Below are 25390 nucleotides of genomic sequence, written 5' to 3'. Positions count from 1 at the left end.
GTTTGTTATTTAATGCCTCACTCGGCAATATTCCAGCTATATGACGGCGATCTGTAAACACACAAACCAGTGACGGACATCATGAGCATCGCTCCACACAATTGGGATTGATGACATGCATCAACCAAGTCAGCAAATCTGACCACCCGATCCCGTTAGTCTCCTCTTACAACAAGCATAGTTGCCTTTTACGGTAAGCAAGGAGTACTGCAGACCTATTCTACCCCGCATCTTCATGGGTCACTATTTGCTATGAAGAGATCTTAGCACCAAGGCTGTCACAGACCCTTAGCAAGGCTCAGTTGTTAAAGTTCTGCTGCTAAGATAGCTTCCTACAACTACAATCAGCTGTCATCACAGGTATCTTTTAAAAGTTTGTAAAAGGAAAAAGCAACACTTTAATGTCAAAATAAATAAATACTAATATTATCTTTATAAAAATATTTTGTTCACTCCTTCCTTTCTCAGTCGGGGATAAGAAATCAGCATTTAATGATACATCAGCTGTGAACATCGCCACTTACACATTCAGACTAAAACTTGCTTTGTGTACCATTCAATGTACAACAAGAGATGATGAAAAATAAACCTGTTTGTAATATGTACCCTACAGGCAAAACACGCCATCATTATTTCCAAATTTCAGAGTATCAATACGCGCTATTTGAGGAATTTGTAGGTGGCGACATCCAAGATCTTAAACCCTCATGACAGCAACCTTCCTCCCATACAACAATTTCCACTGTGACGCCATCAAGTCGATACTAATGATGTACCCTTTAGTGGCTGCTCCCATGAAATGGTACAAGGGTCACGTGTTTACATGCGTGTGTACATGCGTGTGTCGTATCTGGATGTGTTTATTGAGTGTATGCGGATCCTTAAACACACATGCCTCTGACTGCAACAATAGACACATGACAAATGGTTTCACAAAGGCGAAAACACTCAGCTTCGACAGACTAGTAGGTGGAAACATTTAAAGTAGGTTTCATCGGACAGTTCAAGAAAACCAATTGGAGTTTTTATGGTTTGTTTGTTTAACGCTGTACTCAGCAATAATCCAGCTATATGACAGCAGTTGGTAAATAATCTAGTCTGGACCAGACAATCCAGTGATTGACATCATGAGAATCAATCTATGCAATTGGGATACGATGACATGCATCAACCAAGTCAGCGAGCCTGACCACCCAATCATGTTAGTCGCCTCTTATGACAAGCAAAGTCAATCGTTCCAGCAAACATAGGTTGCTGAAGACCTATACTAGCCCGGATCTTCATGGGTCTTCTTGGTTTTAATTACAAAGGATTACATAAATTGTACGTGGGTGTATTAAATAGACATTAGTAATAGATACATTATGACAAATATTCATAAATTTCTTGATTATTTTTTAGAACAATCCCAAAGTTTTCTTTCTTTTCCATTCTTAAACTAGTTTGTTCGGTAAAGCAAATGCCAGTTAAGACCCATTTGGACCCATGACATTGAAATGTGATGAAAGTATGTCCCTGATCTTAGTTGCACAAATGTCCAAAATAACAGATCTGATGAGTGGAAAACAAGGAACAAAAGATTTCACCTCCATGCTGAACTGTGAGTCAATCTACATCCTCTGCTGTGTAAAAGAACATGCCATTGTCTTGAACAGACGAGCCACTCTCGGGTGCTTCTAGCTCAATATTAGTTCTAAACATATTATGGGCTAAGAATCCATAAAATTCACTTCATTCATTATTAATAATATTATTCTATTTCTACATTGGCACTTTGGTGTGGTAGTGCCAATTATGTGACTCAACCATCTAAGTGAGTGAGTATGGTTTTACGCCGCTTTTAGCAATATTCCAGCAACATCACGGCGGGGGACACCAGAAATGGGCTTCACACATTGTACCCATGTCGGGAATCGAACCCGGGTCTTCAGCGTGACGAGCGAACGCTTTAACCACTAGGCTACCCGACCGCCCTCTCAACCATCTGAAGACTCACCATATATATTTCATGCTGCTTAGGATTTTAAAGTGACTTCACAGTGTTGTATTGTAGAATTTTTCTAAATTTTGAACTAGTTTTATAGTATACATTTATTTCTTTGATGCATTAAGGTGTATCTTAAAATATCTACTGAACTTTCCAGGCCCATCCATCTATCTCAAAGTAAACATTGCTAGGAGATATAAATACATCTTCTTATCTCAAGAGATCACTAGCCTCGGTGAACAGAAATGTTTAAATTATGTGATGCGTATCACAATCAGAAATCGTCCAGCACCTTAAAAAATTATACCAAGATTGGGACATAAAACAATTCTTCAAGACAACAAGTGAAATGTCACTTTGTGAACCCAGAGCCAGCTTCTATAATGTCAAGCTTGCTTCGGAATACTCAAAATGTCATTATTGACCAGCATATTTGAGATGTCAAAGTCACATCAACAAATACCAAGGTCTTACATGCTATTCTGGAACATTGCCAAGGCCGTGGGGTAGCCTAGTGATTAAATTGTTGCTCATCATGTTAAAGTCCTTGGTTCGATTCCCCATACGGGTAATGTGTGAAGATTGTTCTTGTCTCATGGCATCACATTTCTGGAATTTTGCTAAAAGTAGCATAAAAACCAAACTGACTCACATATTCTTGAAGCGTTTCAACAGTGCTGAAAACTCCTTTGAAGAGGGTGAGGCTAGTGTCAGGCAGTTGTTGTCAAATAGCACCATTCCCTTTTCAGACATCCTATTTGCCTACCAACTATATTTCTCCATTACTGACAATTTACAGATACTTCAACACACATACAGCATATCTGCCGTGGTGTCATCCCTCCCATGAGATCAGACAGGAGCGAAGAAACTTTTCAAACATTTATGTCTAGCTCATAAGAATTGTGTCTGCGTATTGGTTGAATTTGGTGACAATATTTCCGTGGATGGAGTAAGATTCCTGTGTTTTTTATCAGGTTGGGAGTGTTGATGTGTTGTATCGCTGCGTGGAGTTCAACTGACCTGTCGATGTTTAGTCAGACGGACACGCGGCAAACAGAATGTTTTGAGATGTTTGTAGAATGCGACTCATTGCGGGATATTCTTCTATTTGTGTTTTGTGCACTTGTGTCAATAAGGCTGCTATCTTAACCCCATTTCTTCCTTTTTTCATTGCAACCTTACAGCAGGATTTAGCCCCTATAGCAGCTTGGGTAAGTTCATGTTAATCCACCGGTGAGCAACACAAGCCGTTGATTGTGTGTGTCAAGCAGATTGCAATAGTAAACTACTTTGTACCTTGCAAATGTCAATACCCCTAACCCCATGACTGCAAACATGGGAAAGGATTGGATATTTGTGCACAAACTCCTGATGGGTACTTGGACATTTAACCACACAGTTCATGAACCTGTCGACTTCATCAGTCTAATAGTGAACAAAATTCTTCAAAGGCAAAATAATCTCAAAGCGCACATTCATGTTTGTAGAAAATATCATTCTTTATAATTCCATTCCTTAACCATCATAAGCAGCAGCAAGGTTCATGAGTACCGCTATGACAATGATACTGTTTCCCTAATGACTAATTGTAAAGAAAAGGTGAAACTTGAGAGGCTTGATGTGTAGTGGAACACCTTGCAGCTATGCAATGAAGCATGGGTCAATATAGATTATAAAAAGCTTCCAGCCGAACATGGTGTGATGTCACGAAACAGCTAATGTTAATATTAGCTCAATATGTGAACAGGCACCTGCAAGAAAACCAAAATCAGTCCCAATGTTGAGAAAATCATTGAACATGTACCAGCTAACAAGGGTAGTTCTGTGAAACTTTGTCACATATATATATATAGCTTCAAAGGGTTTAATTCGACAGTTAACTGCACCTGTTGAATAGTCTGTAAGTTACTTTATACACTTTGTCACTTTGAATACATTAATATGTTGAATTTTGAGACTGATGGTCAATACTTCAACTAAAATTGAGTGAGTGAATTTTGAATTATGCCCCAGTCAGCAATATTCTACCTATATAGATGCTGCCTAAAAATAATCAAGCTATGTCAGGCAACCAGTGATCGACAGCATGAGCCACATCGACCAGGTCACCCTCGGGTACCAATCAGTCCTCACAAATCAGTTACTATGACAACTATAGGGTATTTGGGACTTGGGGACCAGTCATTTAATATTTGTCAGCACTTCAAGACATACATTTCTTTCTCTAAAAGGCAGAGACACGCAATACTTTACGACCCAAAACATATTATTTTCTGGAACATCCATCAAAACAGGACAAATTATTATTTTTCTGCAATATCTGGAACACATTGTTTATTTATTTTAGTCTCAGCCCCAAAATACAAAATTGCAGGCATTAAAAGATGCAAGCCCATCACGGTGAAGCCTTCAAGGGCATGACAGACAATCTGGTGGACATAGACTCATCCTCTCTCACTTCAGACAGACTGGAAACAAGAGAAATGAATGATTTACCTTAGTTTGTTAAATAACAAAAATATTTTCTTTCTAACCAAGATCCCTATCTATGTAAAACTGGCCATGACATGTATCAAATTACATCCTTTCTCAATGCCTACAATCTGAATGTCTACCTACTAATGCAGTCCCAGATGACCATGAATAATTTGTTGAGAAATCCACTTAGGAACCCTCAATGGACAAAATCTATGCAAATACAACACTTTCTTCTCAATAGGGTCACTCAAGACCATCATCAAGTCCTCGTCCAATGCCCTCACACTCAAACAACAGGCAAAATCTAAATAAAATAAACAAATCCTCTCTCTTTACTTGTCAACATTAATGGAATAACAACGTAATTAGAACCACTCAAGCATACAGCTTTTCAATCACTCCCTATAGAACATGGCACAGTCAACTTCACTATAAATTAAATCACGGCTGCAAATGTTGATAAATGTAAGATTAATATTACTCCTGATTCCAATACAGTCCTATTGCCTTACAGTGGAACTAACTGGTCGTAAGAAGACGGGAGGACCACGCGAGTGTTTATCCCATGGTCGAGTCCCTTCAAGTGCTAGGCACCAGAAAATCTCGCATCAAAAGGAAAGCCTGTAGGTTGATCCACCCAACTTCTATACAATAACCCTTTCTATTCAGACCCGACTACACCATTACAGAAATCAAGGATATTCACCAGGCTTTCAATAACATTATTCAGAATTATGGAAGCCGGCCCAGAAGAGTCAGCATATCTAAGGCAGGTTTCACGGAGACCTCTCTCCAGTGTTGCCCCAGAGCTACTGGCAATTACCACAAAAATCCTTGCTATGCCGTCTTCGGGCATGACTTAGCAATAAGTGGTAGTCCTTTCAAAACGTTTATTAAAAATATATGATTGATAATAAAGCAATGATCCACTGCATACTGGCGTAAATAATAACAGAGGAGGTTCGTAACGTAGGTTGGTTGTGCAAGCCGCTGTCAGCTGTGTTAAACATTGTCTATGTATAAAAGATGCACTGCTACAGCCTTATCGGGTCATGGATTACCTGCCCTTGATTCACTGTGACATCTTCGCCTGCTGAGAACATCGCACACAGACATGCTTATGCCACTTATCGACAAGATCCGACTCAATCATATACATAAACAGTTTTTTCACGGCATTAAAACAGAACAAAAACAGCATTGAAGTGAATTATGGAGAGATGGGTCAGAGGTCTGAGAATACCTGGAAAGCTCAGGACCACGCCATTCTCGTCACATATTTCTTAATGGATTATGAAAATCCTTTCAATAATCACAATGATCATGTTCAATGTAAATATTTATCCCGGGAAGTATGCAGTAATTAACCGGTTTCATGCTTGAAATGTATTTGAAATTAGATATCTTTAAGGCTTTTAAACCACAGTTAATACACATATCCCCATACAGCCAAATTGTGAGGATGCTTAATTCAATGAAAGCAGGATGAGCTTTTAGAGATTTCATTGAATAACTCAAACACATATTTACCTTTCTAATGTACCTGGCTGCGCTGTATTGAAGCAAATTCTATGAATTCTTCAAGATGGTTTGGGCCTAAAGTAGTGTAAGAGAAGTCTTGTCCTGCAGTATTACTGATAGACACATTCAAAAAGAATTAATCTCCCAAATTATATAATGTAAATATGAATATAAAGGATCAATTCTTGTCAGAAAGTATGCTGATAAGTGGCAATCCTAATACTGAAATATATGAATAAAAATGATAATACAAATGATAGTGTTGACCTTACTACTATGAACATATAATTTCAGAAAGAATTTAAGAAATTTAAAAATGAACAAGACTGGTTTAATGAAAAACCAGAATTATAACTGAAATTTTTATGACATAGTCAACATAAAGAAATTGCAGGAAAAATTTACAGAATTCTAAATATGGCATGCCACAGAATAAGTCGTCTGGAAAATAGCAGCTGCAACTTACACAGCCTACATCCACCAAGTGGCTAATTTTACTGGTAAGGAAGACCAATGGGGAGTGTAATTGACTATTGAGGCATTAGTCAGGCATAATCCTGACTATAATGATAATAGCAGGTGAAGAAGCTTATCCTAACACTAGCGGACAGACACATCGTGGAGGTCTGAGACCACCGGGTCAGACTGAGGTCATGTTGGAATAAAGTTGTGGACATGCACCTCCAACACTCTGTCTGACTGGCTTGAAACATGCTGTGCAAGCTTATCAGCAGGTTCTACCACTGACCAGTGCAACTCGACAACAACCGGCTTACACATTACTGGGATGGTCATTGCCAGGTGACCAGCTGACCACAAACTGAAGGCCATCATAAATATCCATACATGTGAACTTGGAACTATGAGGCAGTGAATGTTGTTTAATGCTGTAGTCAAAAATATTCTAGCCTTGCTCATAACTGTACTGAAAGAAAAGTCCATGGATGTGTATAAAATTTCTTCCTAATAGGCAAGTCTAGATAGTGGACAGTACAAGGATGCCAGTCTCTTATAGGGACAACTTGTTCTTATTATTCACATAATCTAGAAATTATGATTAAACTAATAATAATGGACTGAGAGACTTGTGCAAGTCTAGCAATATTCCAGATGCGGTTGGTACATGATAAGAGTCTGGGCCAGGCAACCAGTTGTATGAGCAAAGAGTGAGGGGGCTTTATGCCCCTTTGAACAGTATTCAAGCTTAATAAGCGTGTCAGCTTAATGTGGGGGGAAAGCCCAAAGTGATGCAGGTCTCAAACACAAAAGCTTGGTATGGTCTAAGGGTTATTTCACAAGATATACTGATATAGTCTGAACCTCGTTAGTCTGAACCCTGTTAATCGGGAAACCCCACCTATCACATAACTCCAGCTGCGAAAGCTTGTATGTAGACAAATTGGACATTACTCTGTACCCATGATTCATTAATCTAGAAAACTGTTAATCAAGACAATAGATTATGGCAACACAGCCATCCGGATTTACAAGGTTTTATTTTACCTAATTTACTGTCTGGACAACAAATTGGACAAAAATGAGGGTCCATTGGACAAATGCCATCAAAAATTAATCAGGGCCAGTCAAATAATATCAAGGTGTTCCAATCACCTGGAGCAAAAAAATGAAATATCAGTACTACAAAGAAAGAATATTGATGAAGGACAAATTTTGACTGATTATTTTTCAATTACCTATGGGACCATGCAGTCGTTTTACAGAGGCTGTGGGTGGTCCTGTTTGCCATCTGAATAATTACAGTAATCAAGCCCAGAAGTAATATCAGGACCAATGAGACAATTAACCAACATCACAACCATCACTGAACACATTCAAAATACAACCAAACAAAGAAAACGCTGACAATCCCAGCTGGAGCAGTATTTTACCAGCCAGGGGTGGTCAGGTAGCCTAGTGGTTAAAGCGTTCGCTCGTCGCACCGAAGACCCGGGTTTGATTCCCGACATGGGTACAATGTGTGAAGCCCATTTCTGGTATCCCCCGCCGTGATATTGATGGAATATTGCTAAAAGCAGCATAAAAGCATACTCACTCACTCACTCACTTTTACCAGCCATACCCCTGGGGTTCCACTTTGACCATTTATTAATAATTTTACTTTAACAACCAGACCAACATGTTCTCATGGTAGGAAATGTGCTTACGAAATGTCTTCAGATGTAGACCAATCCCCAAACCCCCCACCCCCCACCCTCCTTCCCCTCTGGATCTGGTACTGCTCCCCCGCACATCCACAGCTTCATCATGATGTCAAGCTGTCCATAAGAATGTCACAGACCTCTGACCAGCCTGACCACTGAGCCAGCCCCTAACACGATCAGCCGGACCAACGAGACCATTATTTATATGCTGCTTCCCTCCCAGTCACACCTGCAGTCTTTAATTACTGGTTAATCTGGTGCGATGTCCATCACGAGAGAAATACAGACAGTTTATGGTCCGAGTTGGCTGGGAGATCCTGACTGACCACGACAAACATCTACCTCTTGACCCAGCTGTGAACCACACGAAAATACTTACTTCGTAAATGTATCATTACTTCGGACTTTGTTGAAGTTAACTTATCTTCAGATTACTGATATGACTAACTTTACTATAATTTGTCCCTATATACATGTTTCCTTGACAATCGGAATAGCACCTCGTCTGATGAACGGCATGACTGGCAATCTATCTATTTATCTATTTATATAGCAGCCACTGACTCATTTTCAGATTCTGTAATGTTCAAGTTGTTTAAAGCCAACCTACTCTGATGAAAGATGGTTCCTTTGCTTGTTTTGTCTGTTGTTTCATGCTGCTCTAAGCAATATTCAAGCTGTATGCTAGCAGCCTGTAAATTAATCAAGTCTGAATCAAACAATCCAGTGACTTATATCATAATAATAAATAATAATAATAATTTGTGCATTTATAATGCACCAAATTTCATTCCCAACTGGATACTCATAGCATTACAATATTATTACCCCGGTCAATGAATCACTGTGCACTTGATTTTCATTCTCTTCTCCCTGGGGAGTATACAATGTAAGCTGCCTACGAGGCACTAGGTTAACAGTCACATTACCATCTCATCCTACCGGGTACCCATTCACTGCTGGGTGAACAGAAGCACATTTCCAGCAAAGTCACTTGCCTAAGGAGACACCACATGTGATACATATGCTACAGACCTGTAAGATCCGGAGTAGAATAGGTCTTCAGCAACCAATGCTTGCCATAAAAAGCGACTATGCTTGTCGTAAGAGGCGACTAAAGGGATCGTGTGACTTGGTTTGATGCATGTCATCATATCCCATTCGGGTAGATTGATGCTTATATCAATCACTGGTTTGTCTGGTCCAGACTCGATTATTTACAGACCGCCGCCATACAGCTGGAATATTGCTGAGTGCAACAACAAACCAAATCTTACAACCAGCATAGGTGGCTGGGGAATAATAACCTGGAATCTCCATAGGATGGGTGAAAATATAAAGAAAAACATATTAAAAAGGGATATGAAAAACAGTTGGTTTATCAGGTTTAATTTGACGGAGGAGTGTTACACATGACAGGCAGGTTGTTGTCTACACAGTGGTAACTACATCTGTTTCCTGTAGGGAGTTGAAGCCTATTGGGTTCTCATGAAACTAAAGTGTGTAACACCAGATGTACTCTCACCATGGATATGTACCAAACACAATTCCCAACTGTGACCTGCAATTAACCAACATGGAGAGATCACTGGAAACAAAGTCTTGCATTGCCATTTCCTCCTGTAACGTAAGGTGTAGACTAACATCTAGCCCTGATACTGCAGTAATCTAGACTTGCCAAACATTTAGACTTGCATGAGCTGTATTTGATATATTTGTATCAGGGTCTGTAAGACAGACTGAGTAGGGTCATGTGATGATGATACAGACTGTCATGCTGCAGCCATTGGTGTAGTCTCTTGTACAGACTGTGAAACAAATGTACATGAAATATCCCATGCAGGTCTATAGACTTCGGCTAGATTTCTTCAGCTTTGGGAAATGAACAGATTCCATGGGCCTCATTTAATTGTACATGAAAAGACAGTTTAACACCCAACACCCCCAATGCACTCAACACAAGGAAATGAAAATACCCTATGTGTACCTTCTTCCTGTACAATAAAAGCATTTCAACCTCCAGATAGCCCCCCCCCTCCCCTCCCCTACACACACCACACATATCATCCACTCCACCCCCCACCCCACCCCACCCCACTCAACCGGATATGAATGAAGAGCTTCTAGGGAACATTTTCTTGCACGCACGCATGAACGAACGAACGCACGCACGATTTGAATTTTTAGTTATTATCCAACACAAAATGGTATCTTTATGAAACAGGGAGAATCCACAGCCGGCAGCTGTTGTCACCAATAGTATCCTCCTGACGGTGAAGGGGTCAATGGGCTGTCCATATTTGGTAATGATAATGATTTTCTTACATAACTGCGATACGGACCCACGTCTTTATCAGTATATGTTTTGGGAAGTTTTCTCGGAAACTGGGGACATTGAGTTCAGGAGGAACAGCATACCAACCTGGTACATTTTGGGCCACTCCTGTCATGATTCACTGAACATCCTGGTGCATTTAGCCTGCACTGACAACATGTGCATTGTGATAATGCCTTCCTTACGACTATGCTCACTTTCATGCTATTTCCTTCCAACTACTTACAATTACATACTTTACACCCATAATTCGAAGCAACGTTCTGTGAATGGCATTGTGTCTATGCACCAGTTGCCATGGATATTTACAGCGCCATCTAGTGCATTCACATTACAAGCGATTTATGAGCAGATGTGGGTACAGTGTTCATCAATTGACTGGTTCAGACTGTTTTCTACGATTGCTCTACACAAAGTCAGAAGATACAATGTTGGGCGCCTCATGCCGACCATTGTCCGCGAACCGTCAATTCCATGGATTTCCAAAAGACTTAATGACCCATGAGTGTTAATGCTTGGCTGGTTTCGGGGAAATACAATGATGATACCTTTGGTTATCTATATCACTGTTTAACCTAATTTCAGTGTCTATCAACGTCCACAGCTCAGCTGAACGGATTTAGTCTGTGAACCAGCACGACATCAACAATTTAAAGACACTGAGTGTTTTTTAACATGACATATATCATACATTTAACGGCATGGTACAAAATGATACATTTCGATAAAGGGGTGGAGGGGTAGCCTAGTCGGTAAAGCGTTCGCTTGTCAACTCAAATACCCAGGTTCGATACCCTACATGGGTCCAATGTGGGAAGTCCATTTCTTGTGTCAGCCGCCTAATATTGAAACCTTCTAAAAGCGGCGTTACACCATACTCACTCATATTTAATTTTGAATTCAAATGTTAGATAGACATCATTTACATACAGTATAATCTACTATAGGAATAGCAGATTTCCGACAGAGACCTTTAGTGAATTGTTTAGATTCCAGGATTTCAGAACATTTGTCATGTAAATAGCATGTCTGAAACATTACATTTAAAGATTTCAGTAACGAACACATTTAACGTTGACTATGAACGAAAGAAACTAGACACGATTAGATTTCCAATGCTATGGAGCGCCTGCGAGAGTTATGTGTTGAAGTGTGACGATCACTGCCTATAGTCATGTAACCGTCAGAAGAAACGACTCCAGTTTAGATTCCATGTGGATGTGTACATGAACCAAGCTCTGTCAAAATATGAACATACAATGCCGTAGCGTTCTAGGCATACCAGCATACGCCACCAGCGACAACACCCGGGGTATGCGCCATGGGTTGCGACGTCGGCCTTAACCTGCAGCGAGCATAGCGCTACGGCTTCCGTAAGAGTTTGTTAAAGTATGGGCGTTACGGTCATTTAAGCACTAAGATCGCTTCGTGGAACGAGACCCAGGGCCCCGTTCCACAAAGCCATCTTACCGCTAAGGTGATCGTAAGTCCCGTACTTTAACACTGGCTTACGATAGTCGTAACACTAAGATCGCTTTGTGGAACGAGACCCTGGTCAATTGGCAGTATAAGTCATTGAAAACATCTTTCTTTGCACACTAACTCAAATTGTATGATGTAATCCAGCAGTTAATAATTATTATTACCCTTAATACACAATGTCTCAGTTTCACATATGACGTTAATTATGACGTCAAGGCCTAGACTCGCTGGAAACAAGCAACGCCGACGTATCCCTGGCCAACAAAGACTTACGGTATTCGGAGATATATACGATCGCATTCTGTAACGGAACAAGGTAGAAATGTATATTTTTGTTTTCCATATATTTATTTTTTCAAACCAAATTTCAAAAGTAATTATCGGTTGATATTTCATCTTGCACTTAAGGCAAGATTCCTGATTTTGCATACGGCCATTCGGGTCGATTAAGTTTTTTAACTTTGTACACAAGTCAACACAAAATTCAAATGGATGTAGGGTACTGTTGAAATCCCTGTGTGCTTCAAATCAACGTCTAGAATATGCGTATATATGCTAGCCTTTGCCAGCAATCCCATACTAAAATGTTAACTTTGTTAAATGTCAAATATAGTCACATAACGACTTCACAAGGCTCTTTATAGAAGTTTGACTTTGGGATCTGGAGTTCAAATCTAAAATATTGACTTAGTATCTCCGACACGAGGGCATTGTCCGCGGTCAGCTGGGCCCCTGTCCTTAACATGGGCAACCGGCAACGTCGCACACAGGTAAAACTTGTCAAGTCTTGTGACTATTTGCTGTGGTCAAACACATTAACACGGTTAGACAAGTGAAACGACCAATCACAAAAAACATGTTTGCATACAGGCGTCATGACGGGAAGCTGGGGGCAATTTTCTACCACCAACAACCCCCCTCCCTCCCTTTAAATCCCCCTCTGCTTTATTTCTTTCATTAATTCAGACTTTTCTCACAATTCTGGCAGATTCTTTTCACCGCAATCCCCTTTGAAACCGATTTGACTTCAAAACAATTCAAATTAATCCCTATCCTTCACATTTCTAAACCATAGCTATGTGCGTCTGAATTTCCATTTAAAAAACGTTTCACTGACTTACAAACAATTTAAACACCTCGCACTTCAACCTGTTGACAATGCAGAGCAAATATGTGCATAAATGCAGAGTCTAGGATTGTTTTTTCAGTCTTTTTTTTTTGCCTGAGTTATTCTTCCCGGGGTATGCCCTCGTCAGCCTGTATACATAGACACAAAAACACGACGAGACATAACATTAACACAGAAAGTTCGCTGCAGTTAAAGGAGGATTGTGATCCAAGGATGCTGGTCATTATCAGTCTATATCTAGATGTTGAAGTTCCACGGTTGAAAATGAGACATTGTAAACTTTTACTGTCACATTAATATATGCAACAATTTGTGACTTGACAGACACACAAAAGGGCTTGGACTGCCAATTAACCCTGATTCTAGTCCCCCTTTTAACACCCCAGACGATTCTGTTACAGCGCCTTTTAACACCTGAGCCGACTCTGTTACAGCCCCCTTTAACACCTGAGCCAACTCTGTTACAGCCCCCTTTTAACACCTGAGACGACTCTGTTACAGCCCCTTTAAACACCCCAGACGACTCTGTTACAGCCCCTTTAAACACCCCAGACGACTCTGTTACAGACCCCTTTTAACACCCCAGACGACTCTGTTACAGCCCCCTTTTATCACCCAAGACGATTCTGTTACAGCCCCTTTTATCACCTGAGCCGACTCTGTTACAGCCCCTTTTAACACCCCAGACGACTTTGTTACAGCCCCTTTGATCACCCCAGACGACTCTGTTACAGCCTCCTTTTAACACCTGAGACGACTCTGTTACAGCCCCTTAAACACCCCAGACGATCCTGTTACAGTCCCTTTTTAACACCTGAGCCACTCAGTTACAGCCCCCTTTTAACACCCCAGACGATTCTGTTACAGTCCCCCTTTAACACCTGAGACGACTTTGTCACAATCCCCCTTTTACACCTGAGACGACGGTGTTGAAGTGAGCGACGTGTACACCCATAGTGGGAGGACACCCGAGTTGACCTACATACCAAGGCTGCAGAAACATCACCCAGGAGCATGTGCTTATCTGATCTCAGACAGAGATAGTGCCACACTGCGGGTTTGTGTATGAAATACAACTATGTACCGCAAAACTGTAGCATACAAAACAGTTGTATATGCGCGTGATATCGTGTACTGCAATGCTAGGATACTGGACGTGTGTGTATGCATGAATGTGATAGAGTGTACAGCGAAAGTGCAGGTACTTATTGTGAAATGCGAAGCTACTTGGTGTATATAATTCGTATGAGAACTCTATTGACTTGAGTATACATGTAACTGTGTCCAAAGACAGCCTCGAGTATACGTGTAGCTGTGTCCAAAGACAGACTTGAGTATACATGTAACTGTGTCCAAAGACAGACTTGAGTATACGTGTAGCTGTGTCCATGGACAGACTTGAGTATACGTGTAGCTGTGTCCAAAGACAGACTTGAGTATACATGTAACTGTGTCCAAAGACAGACTTGAGTATACATGTAACTGTGTCCAAAGACAGACTTGAGTATACATGTAACTGTGTCCAAAGACAGACTTGAGTATACATGTAACTGTGTCCAAAGACAGACTTGAGTATACATGTAACTGTGCCCAAAGACAGACTTGAGTATACATGTAACTGTGTCCAAAGACAGACTTGAGTATACATGTAACTGTGTCCAAAGACAGACTTGAGTATACATGTAACTGTGTCCAAAGACAGACTTGAGTATACATGTAACTGTGTCCAAAGACAGACTTGAGTATACGTGTAACTGTGTCCAAAGACAGACTTGGGTATACATGTAACTGTGTCCAAAGACAGACTTGAGTATACGTGTAACTGTGTCCAAAGACGGACTTGAGTATACATGTAACTGTGTCCAAAGACAGACTTGAGTATACATGTAACTGTGTCCAAAGACAGACTTGAGTATACATGTAACTGTGTCCAAAGACAGACTTGAGTATACATGTAACTGTGTCCAAAGACAGACTTGAGTATACGTGTAACTGTGTCCAAAGACAGACTTGAGTATACATGTAACTGTGTCCAAAGACAGACTTGAGTATACGTGTAACTGTGTCCAAAGACAGACTTGAGTATACATGTAACTGTGTCCAAAGACAGACTTGAGTATACATGTAACTGTGTCCAAAGACAGACTTGAGTATACATGTAACTGTGTCCAAAGACAGCCTCGAGTATACATGTAACTGTGTCCAAAGACAGACTTGAGTATACGTGTAACTGTCTCCAAAGACAGACTTGAGTATACGTGTAACTGTGTCCAAAGACAGACTTGAGTATACGTGTAACTGTGTCCAAAGACAGACTTGAGTATACGTGTAACTGTGTCCAAAGAGGGACTTGAGTATACGTGTAACTGTGTCCAAAGACAGACTTGAGTATACGTGTAACTGTGTCCAAAGACGGACTTGAGTATACGTGTAACTGTGTCCAAAGAGGGACTTGAGTATACATGTAACTGTGTCCAAAGACAGACTTGAGTATACATGTAACTGTGTCCAAAGACAGACTTGAGTATACATGTAACTGTGTCCAAAGACAGACTTGAGTATACATGTAACTGTGTCCAAAGACAGCCTCGAGTATACATGTAACTGTGTCCAAAGACAGACTTGAGTATACGTGTAACTGTCTCCAAAGACAGACTTGAGTATACGTGTAACTGTGTCCAAAGACAGACTTGAGTATACGTGTAACTGTGTCCAAAGACAGACTTGAGTATACGTGTAACTGTGTCCAAAGAGGGACTTGAGTATACGTGTAACTGTGTCCAAAGACAGACTTGAGTATACGTGTAACTGTGTCCAAAGACGGACTTGAGTATACGTGTAACTGTGTCCAAAGAGGGACTTGAGTATACATGTAACTGTGTCCAAAGACAGACTTGAGTATACATGTAACTGTGTCCAAAGACAGACTTGAGTATACATGTAACTGTGTCCAAAGAGGGACTTGAGTATACATGTAACTGTGTCCAAAGACAGACTTGAGTATACATGTAACTGTGTCCAAAGACAGACTTGAGTATACATGTAACTGTGTCCAAAGACAGACTTGAGTATACATGTAACTGTGTCCAAAGACAGACTTGAGTATACGTGTAACTGTGTCCAAAGACAGACTTGAGTATACATGTAACTGTGTCCAAAGACAGACTCGAGTATACATGTAACTGTGTCCAAAGACAGACTTGAGTATACATGTAACTGTGTCCAAAGACAGACTTGAGTATACATGTAACTGTGTCCAAAGACAGACTTGAGTATACGTGTAACTGTGTCCAAAGACAGACTTGAGTATACGTGTAACTGTGTCCAAAGACGGACTTGGGTATACATGTAACTGTGTCCAAACACAGGCTTGAGTGTTTTATCGTGAACTGCACGAATGACGCGCATATGATATTGTTACTAACTGTGGTCCACTGTTGCTACTTCGCCTGCCACTACTCCCATTATCCCGCTGCTGATATAATATACTACGCCAACATATACATCAATAACGATAACATCTAAACTTAACCTCGGTAAATATCCACTTAAAACCTCCAATTGATAGATAAATGAAACTGTCATCAAGCAATTTCCACACAAACACGATAGATTAGCAGCGGACTGTAAACCTATCAGAGTCAGACCTCGACTAGGATATCTATATGAAGGTCGCCCCAATGACCGGCTCCGTCCAGGCTGAAGGCGACTATCTCCGCCCTGATAAACACTGTATAAATCATACACAACTATACATTCAATAAATGATTCTATATCCACACACTATCATCACCCTAAGTGTGAAAGAGACTTAATCTACTTTGATAATACAATTCCGATCCTGATATCTTGTGATTCGTGATTAAACAAATTAATCCATTGCGGCTTAGTGTTATCAATCCCCATGGCAACATTTCGTTTACATTAACATGTTCGTATAACATTCAAATCGTTCCATGCTTTTTCCATCTTTTTGTAGAAGCTTTACGGACGTACTTTACTTTTTAAAAAGCACTACACAAGAAAGCACTGTCAACATAATATTTTATTTTCCTTAACCACCGACCGAAAAGGCAATAAATTAACAAGTACGACCCACACAAGATAATAAAATATGTCCTCAATCCCGATGAGGTATGACAATCCGAAACTACGTGTATATTTACAACGATAAATTCGTCTCTATTAATATCCGATCTAGTCCGATCGTTTTATAGTCCTGCTGTCCCTTTAACACTCGACTGCGCCCGACCAACCGTCAGCACTCGCTGACGGGCTTCGTCGGGAGTCGAGCTACCGGTTTTCAGCATTACTTGGTGATCAAGGGCTAACGTGAACTGTAAGGAGCTTGCTTGATCTGCCGACATAAACCTACTATAATGCTTGTCAACAAAATAATGAGTTAAAAATATTTACAGAACCTAAGTGTATTTAATGAATAAATATTGAAAATTTCACATTTTTTTCGTTGTGATAATGCTATCAAAAGCATATAAATGCTACATTAAACACGTTTTATACAAGCATTGTATACCTTACATAAACAAGAATTCAACATTTTGATAAATAATCTCCTTAATTGTTCGTTTTGAAAACACATCCAAAAAACATAATGACCATTCAATAACAGATTTTCGGAACTTAATACCAGTAGCCGCTGTGGAGTAATATCATATATCACTTTCAGACGGAAGTCTAGCACAACCCTGCCAGAAGATATATGTAATACTCAGTCATAATCTCGTGCCATCACTGTAATCAAACTAGCTGCTGAGTGGCTGAGCATCAATGAGCGTATTCTATAACCACTTGGCACAGGGATTCAGCGGCTGGCGAGTGAATAAATGACAGGGAGGATATCCTCACCTGCCCCTTTTGAGGAACCTGGATTTGTGTAATCACCCAAGACGTATCATCATGCCACAGCCATTACATAATAGGATTCTAATTACACCCCCTGGCAATGGACTTATGGGGGTACACCCCCTCATCCCTACATAACGTTCGTATGTACTATATAGTACTCTGATTGAAACATACTGATGATATTCATAAGCTAGGGCGTTATTTATTAGATTGTTAATTGAAACTGCCGTCACTTTTCGATTGGCATGTACGTAGAAGCTCATACAATGTTAACGTATAGACCATCACGGCGTTAATATCATAATTCACCCCGTGTTAATATCAGAATCCCGCTATGGTAACTGCCGTCCATATCGAAATGACAAATCGAAATACAATTTCAAATGACAATTATTACAAATTGATCAATAGACTCTTCTCTAAATTGAGTGTTGGCAAATACTGATTGAGATGTATAACCGCATACAGCTATTGCCCTCGCGGAAAAAAAACGTGAAAGAAAGTAGCGCTGAAATCGAAAACGTTTGAATCTTGGAAAGTGTGTAGCGATCTAAAAGATCAATTGCATAAGTAGTGACAATTACACCACCATGCAGAACGGACTGTTTCCATTGACAGCGTTTCAGGCACCGCGGAGTAATACCAGCGTGATTTATCGCTATTTAATAGCCTCGTGTCTAGTAGTCAAACGGACTATTCAACTATGCAGAGAAAGAAAACGATTCCATTTGACAGTTATTTAAATTCACTATCAATTAAACTCGCAAACGCCATTTGAAATGAATACAGAGCGTGTGTAGAAAGTGTATGCGTCAATAGAGGAAATACGGTACTCTTAATAAAACTGCCGATTTGTCGATTCTCTTCAAACAGGTATCAAAGGTTTGTACAGGAAATGGTAATGATCTTCGGAACATGATGAAGACTTACAAAGACTAAAATATATGTTCTCCACGCGATTCACATAACAGCCATATATATATACACTTTTTTTCTAAAAAAAGTTGTAATTTGATTTGATGAAAGGTTTTACAATATAAAAACTCGGGGATACCTTAAAAGGCAAAATGTTTCGACTGGACAAATGTCAAAGATTCCTAATACATATTAAAGATGGAATTAATCTTCACAAAAAGGATAATTGTCCCTCAATACATACTCAATCTAATTCCGCCGACAGCCCCTTTAATATATGTTTGTATAGAGTAAACAGTATCTGACGAGGTGCCTTAAACTATTCTTGTTTGGAGTAAATGATATATTACGAGGTACATATCATAAATACCATGCCTTCGTAGAGTAAACAATATCTTAGTAGGTGCCTTATATCACCATGATTGTGTTGAATCTAGAGTATCTTACGAGGTGCCTTGTAGATTAAACACGATCTTACGAGGTGCCGTTACTATATCACCATGCTTCTGTAGAGTGAACACTCTCTTACGAGGCGCCTTTAATATATTCCCATGCCTTCGTAGAGTAAACGGGATATTGTACGGGGTGCCTTTAATATATCACCATGCCTTCGTAGAGTGAACGGTATATTGTACGAGGTGCCTTTAATATATCACCATGCCTTCGTAGAGTAAACAGTTTCATACGAGGTGCCTTTAATATATCACCATGCCTTCGTAGAGTAAACAGATTCATACGAGGTGCCTTTAATATATCACCATGCCTTCGTAGAGTAAACAGTTTCATACGAGGAGCCTTTACTATATAACCATGCCTTCGTAGAGTGAACAGTATATTGTACGAGGTGCCTTATAGTATATCCTCATGCCTTCGCAGAATGAACGGTATATTGTACGAGGTGCTTTTAATACATCCAGCGTAGTGTCTTTAGGATAGGTCGAAAAACGAAGCTTTGGTAGCCAATAGGTCCAGAGTATTTATCACAATGGAAGGAGATGAAGTGCATTGCATAATAGATGACATATCTGACGAGGACCCTTGTATCTATCTCCATGCCAGTGTATGCTCACTGCCGCCTCCGTGGTCTAGTGGACAGAGTGTCTGCCCGGAAAGCGGAAGGTCGGGGTTCGATGCCCGTGATACCAGAAGACGTTAAAAGAAGGTACTTGATGTCACCCTGCCTAATGCTCGGCATTAAGAGGCTAAAACAAGGACTGGTCGGTTCGGAATAAGTATACTGTGCATGAGTGGGGCATTCACGTTAAACTGCGGCATGTGATCTCAGTGGGCTAGCACTATACACCGGCATTAATCCGGACTAGTTAAAGCACACACACACACACACACACACACACACACACACACACACACATGCTCGTTTTCACCTCACCGTGTATGCTCACTATGGTATTGTCGGCCGTTGGCGGTTAACATATTTCCCCCCTCAATTCATCCAGTCATCTTGCAAAAAAGCAAATAGCCTTGCTATCGCCATAACGGCGGCTGATGAAGACAAATCAGTGATATACACACTAGTATTGCCACGAGCATCGAACAAGGAACATGTAACCACGTGCACCTACCGAGCGTTACAGAGCTGTACTCCCTCGTTTAATGTAAACGTTGACTTGCTTGTTCATTGTAACAAGCGATGAATTAGCCTACTGGGTATTGTTTTCGATAGATACAAATTCCTGGGTTCTTTTCTACCTATGGGTTCAGTATGTGAACCATCTCAAGAATATCACATCTTTAGTTCCGATTTGATACCTCTCCGGGCCAGAGATATCCGGATCAGATTCGATGCCTTTTCTGAACCAAAGGTATCCGGATCAAATTTGATACTTCTACGGGCCAGAGATATCCGGATCAGATTTGATACCTTTTCTGAACCAAAGGTATCCGGATAAGATTTGATACTTCTACAGGCCAGAGATATCCGGATCAGATTTGATACCTTTTCTGAACCAAAGGTATCCGGATCAAATTTGGTTCTTCTCCGGACCAGAGATATCCGGATCAGATTTGATACTTCTCCGGGGCAGAGATATCCGGATCAGATTTGATACCTTTTCTGAACCAAAGGTATCCGGATCAATTTTGATGCCTTTTCTGAACCAATGGTATCCGATCAGATTTTGTACTTCTCCGGACCAGAGATATACGGATCAGATTTGAGACCTCTACGAACCGTAAATATCCGAATCAGATATAATACCTCCTTGGACCAGATATATCCGGATCAGATTTGAAACCAGAGGACCAAAGGTATCAATCCGGAGTAAAGGACCTGACTTAATGAGATTGAGTTTGTGACGACTCCTCTTGCATTATTCGTGAGGGTAGCTCAATCGACATAAACCTTACTCAGGGATGCAGCTCAATTAGACAGTCTCGACGTATCATCATCCTGATTACATAATGTGTCTGTGTTATCCTCCCTTCTCGCGATCCTCAATAAGTTACATGGATGGTGTTGCCTGATAAAACCTCCCAAGTCCATCTGTCAGCTCTCTCGAGAGAGAGCCTCTAAACACGGCCATGTGAGAGCCCAGGGAATAGAGGCTGGGGTTACAGAGGTATTGATTAACATTTGAGGGTTACTCAAGCGGAATGGTGATTATACTGTGATGTCACTAGGATCCCACACAATGGAGATAGATCCAAGAGATAGATGTTTATAAATCTGCTGTTTACACGAGGTATATATAAACCCCGTTTACTCATTCGGAAAATGTGTAAAGGCTAACACATAAATACCAAAAATACATTCCAAATGCTAACACAGTTTCATAGTTTTCCTGAAATTCTTTCATCGAAAACGAAATAGATATATGTAAATGTTATTTGTATTACATGATGGCGCTTAACGAAAATGGCGAAAGGTTTATAGATTGCATTGAAGCTGAGATGCGATGCGTGACTGCAACACGTGTGCATTTACTTTAACCATCAGTCCGAAAATAGTCGAGCACTTTTTGCAAAGATATTCACGATATATATGTAAATAGACCACGTGTATAGAAATATGCGAAGCAGAAACTCGGGACAGTGTTATGTTGGAGCGCCTGTTGGCATCACACAGCATACCTTTCCACAATACACTGCAGGTCACACCCAACGATCACGGCGCTGCTGTCGTATATATCAGCCGCGGGTTGAGATTTAAGTTACAGTTCAATAACACTACGTATTCGCTGCATCGATACAAAAGTCAGGAATTAAGCTCGATATTAAGCCTATACATACTGATGGTCAGAAATAAGGCAACCCGTGAAATTAACGAAACTGTTATTTTACCGTATTCATCCTTGTTATACAAAACATCACATAGTGAAATGATGCATCTGATGTTTTATTTGATGCGTATAGATGTGTACCTTCATACACGTGCTTCCTTTCAAAGCCGTTGCGTTATTTATTTCCATCAGTATACTTACAAAAAAATCTTTTTTCTCTATTTTTCAAAATATATGACAATTTCTAACATATTTCACTTTTTACAATTCTGTCTCAAATCAACTATCTTTATTTTTGTTATTTCAAATCACACCTAATCACAGAGTAAATTACAAATATGTATACTACTCAAAAGAAGTTAAGGATCACCTGATTCTTTCATATTACAATAATTAATCTCTCATGCCATGACAGATTAACATTACCAATAAGAAAGAATCGGGTGATCCTTAACTTCTTTTGAGTAGTATACATAGACTGACATAACAGCTATCTTTCACAAGGAATATGAAAGTCGTTTTATGAAGTTTTTTTCTCGATCTCTCCCTATGTCAATCCCTCCACCTGTGACTTTATAATTCGACCCAAAAGGCTTCGGGATAAAACGAATTCATTAATACGTTTATATTATACATATACGATTAGTCATAGAAAAGTAAACAGCCACAAACCATATTGCAGTTCTTATCCATTATTAATATCAGTACTATTACAGTCAGATTGGGCTCTCGTGTCTCGTGCACAATTTTGTCACTAACTTCCGCAAGTCACTGGAACGTGATATAGAACCTCATTCTAAGGATTTTAGAATCACATTGACGATTATATGTATGTGGAGAAGAATAAACAAAGTGTTGTAATACTGGTATGTAATAGTTGTAGTGACTACGGTTAACAATAACCTTCGCTACATATAATCCTTATACCACTAACCACCTATACTGCTACAACGTTTTGCATATACCACCATTCTAAAGCTTCCTCTGAAGTATATTTAAATAATAACCCTGCTATTTTCAGAGAAAAGTCGATGGCACTTGCTCAGACATGAAACAAACGTTTCTTTTAAGCCACGTTGCATATATCGCCTACACATTGCCTTCCTGTAGCAGGGTGTTTTGTGCAAGTAATGCAGACGGAATGTGTGCTAAAGGAAATGCTACAGAGAGTGACTACAGACTACATGCTTGTGGTTGCCTTTGTAGCGCAGCTTGACAACAACCCACAGAACTAGTCACGTGTCGTGTCAAAGCTGACATAATTCAAGTTCAATCCGACATAGACACAATAGTACATCAACGGAACGATGACTTGGTAGTGTTTAATTAGTTTCAGCTGTGTGATGCTATTTAAAAAAATATTTATAATAAAATTGAACATTTGTGCCTTTAAAAAGATATGTTTTCCTTTTTAACGCGATCTAATTTGGAATGATTTTTAATTATATTTGTAATAATAACATAGCATTTACTGAATAGCTACATTTAACAGATACGATTGTCCTATTCTAATGTAGTCTTATCGATCGACCGTTCAGAACAGCACGTTAATATCATACAATAAACTAGCCCTATGTATGATGTACGGTTAAATTTATATTGTGTGGATGATGTGTGCGTGTCCCGTCTCAGATAAAGCCGTAAAAAATGGCGAGCTCACACGTTTTGAAGTTTAAGCTTATCTATTCATTGGCAAACGAAGGCCACTTTGTCGGGAGGACAAGATTCAAATTCCACGCGACTAGATCAAATGGATAGCTCCGTATACTTGCTACTGTACACGATAGTGAAATCGTGTGAAAACTGTCGTCTGCTAGGTGTGATTGTAGTGGCGCGTGAAATAAACATGTACCTCAGACAGTCTATATAAGCAGGTTCTTTAGAAGTGCCAAAAAAGCGTACTATTTGTTAAAGGGTCGAACTCACCTGTGTACTTTTCACCTGGTCGATATTTCGTAATGTCCGATTCGGTGTCACTTTCAACAATTATCTTAAATCCATTATTCCCGGGTGATCTTTGCTCAGTTGTGTGAATGGGCAATCGGGCACATATCCTCTTTGCATAGTCATAAGACTGCGACACACGTGCCAACGCGACCAGCACTAAAACACAGGTACAGACACAAGGTAATCCTTTCACTCGCGACATCATGTTCAAGTTTACCTTCTGTCGACTTTCATCTAGCCGACCACAAAACTCCGAACCGTGTCTCCGTACAGTTATCCACAAACACAACGAAAACTTGCGTACAGCCTATCGGTACTTTTAATGCATCGACTCTAGAGTAGAGCCGTCAGTAGATATTCCACAGCGATACGAGTGTCCTCGTCGTGAGACCGCTCATTGGCTTACGGTCACTGCTAACTCCGCCCCTTTCTCTCTGACGTCACAGATTATGAGCATATCTGTCAGTTTATCACGAGAAATACACATGTAGCATTCGTCTGGGTTGATAGCGGCGAACAATTGATTGTAGAGCAGTAGCACATATGATCGTTTGGTAGCCAAATCGACGGAGGGATCCAACCGAACGCTCGCCTCTACAGCTATAAGCCTCACACGTACTTGATTCGATCGTCTCAGTTAGGCGGGCAAGCACACGTCTCCGTCTCGTTATAGTCTATTAAGAGGGCACCCTATTCACTTCCAACAAGCGGGGCTTGTAGTTAAAGTCCAAATGTAATGTTGTCTGTAAACATGTTTGTAAACATTTCATGTTTTTCTATCGACACGCAAACATTGAAGTTCACTGACAGTATGATAAAATGGACATTCGGGACGCTTGACGAACATTCAAGTGATAATCGTTGTGTAATTTCGTTATTTCGCTTGATTTAACACCAATATCCCACGAATTAGAAATAAGCAAAGAGACTCTCTAAGATATCAAATAACGATCGACTTCAAAAGCAACGCTGATGGAAAATGTTCTATAAGCGTAAAGCCTTAATCATAATAATGATAGACACGCATCGGCTGCGTTCCATTTGACTGAATTGTTATAAGACGAACATCCCTATCTGATGTATATATATAAACTACACAGTCATGCAATGCTGTGTCATTATGGAGCTATCCGGACAACAAACAGGTTGTTAATATTGTTGACGTTTGAATAAAAAAGCAAGTGCCCTTTCATAATCACAAAGTTCGGCCTAGCCATGACTGACGCTATTTAATTTATCGTTGTTATATCATTCAAACGTCTTTAATGACATCTTAGACTCATTGTGTTCTAGTTGTGTTTTTGTTTGAGAAGACAGCACTGTACA

At 40.0% G+C, this 25390-nt stretch overlaps 1 protein-coding gene across 1 annotated transcript in view; it reads right to left on the bottom strand.

Annotated features, from left to right (window-relative positions):
• Positions 1–24470, bottom strand: part of LOC124111899 (spondin-1-like) — a 125701-nt gene extending 101231 nt beyond the window's left edge. Inside the window, exon 1 of the mRNA XM_046471797.2 lies at positions 24044–24470. Within this exon, the coding sequence (XP_046327753.1) occupies positions 24044–24269 (226 nt within the window). The 5' untranslated portion in view covers positions 24270–24470. The remainder of the gene's footprint in view (positions 1–24043) is intronic.
• Positions 24471–25390: the final 920 nt, after the last annotated feature.

This window comes from Haliotis rufescens, unplaced genomic scaffold, assembly GCF_023055435.1.
Source record: "Haliotis rufescens isolate VD_foot unplaced genomic scaffold, xgHalRufe1.0.p SCAF_5, whole genome shotgun sequence".
In the NCBI taxonomy this organism is placed as follows: domain Eukaryota; kingdom Metazoa; phylum Mollusca; class Gastropoda; order Lepetellida; family Haliotidae; genus Haliotis; species Haliotis rufescens.
Note: the sequence above shows the minus strand (reverse complement) of the source record. Positions and strands in the feature narration are given on the sequence as shown.